This window comes from Halyomorpha halys, unplaced genomic scaffold (assembly GCF_000696795.3).
Source record: "Halyomorpha halys isolate HHAL.00 unplaced genomic scaffold, Hhal_1.1 Scaffold268.1, whole genome shotgun sequence".
Lineage (NCBI taxonomy): Eukaryota > Metazoa > Arthropoda > Insecta > Hemiptera > Pentatomidae > Halyomorpha > Halyomorpha halys.
Window position 1 is genome coordinate 305,526 of NW_027112076.1, and position 783 is coordinate 306,308.

General features: G+C 35.2%; 1 protein-coding gene across 1 annotated transcript in view; it reads left to right on the plus strand.

The window, feature by feature from the left end:
• LOC106680557 (uncharacterized) overlaps positions 1-680 on the plus strand; it is a gene marked incomplete in the record, with an annotated part of 17,098 nt that extends 16,418 nt beyond the window's left edge. Inside the window, 2 exon segments of the mRNA XM_067050045.1 lie at positions 166-281; positions 356-680. Of these exon segments, the coding sequence (XP_066906146.1) occupies positions 166-281; positions 356-564 (325 nt within the window).
• Positions 681-783: the final 103 nt, after the last annotated feature.

The window sequence follows — 783 nt, forward strand, 5'->3', positions numbered from 1 at the left end:
CAATCTCCGAGCTAATTCCCATGCAGGTGATGGTGTATGATCCCCAGCATAAAAAAGTAGAAGTGTTTTGGATATAGCTTAATAATAAAGTTACAAATATGATGGTAAATGCTTTCCAACTTATAATATTTCCCAATTATATATGATATATATATTACTTTTCAGGATTTTGGAAGATTTCGGCAAATGGCTGATGGAAAATCCGGACTACCCAAAACCAGATTATCTAGTTAGGATAGGATTTTTCGAACACTTGAAAGAAAAAGCTATCAAAGAGACTGGTAAGAAAAGAAAAATATCCAATCACATAAGAGCATAATTGATGTCCACTCTTCTAATGTTCTTTTTTTTTCAGAAATTATAAGTTTGCCGGTTCGTGACGAAGAACATTTCCTATCGTTTATAAATAAGATGGAGCGCCCTCTGAGCCTCCTCGAGGACGACGAGAGGTTCAAGAAGCTGCCGAGGTACGATGAGCTCAAGGAGCAAGCCCTGGATAGAGTCATTACTCAAGAAGGCATTGAGGAGTTTGATGGCAAAGCATATCTGGCTTCCTTACAGTAATCATTCCAAAGTTTTGGGACATCAAATAAAGGCGTTTTAAAAAGAAAATTAAAATGGACAAGCCTTAATTTATTAACAATTTGAGTTGTGTTCTTTGATCGCACCCGGACTATCTTACTTTTATTTTTTGTTATTATTGTAAATTTAATCATAGAGATCTATAGGGGTATTCATGATCTATGTTAAAGCGTGTTAAATGGAAAAACTCGTGTTAAATCG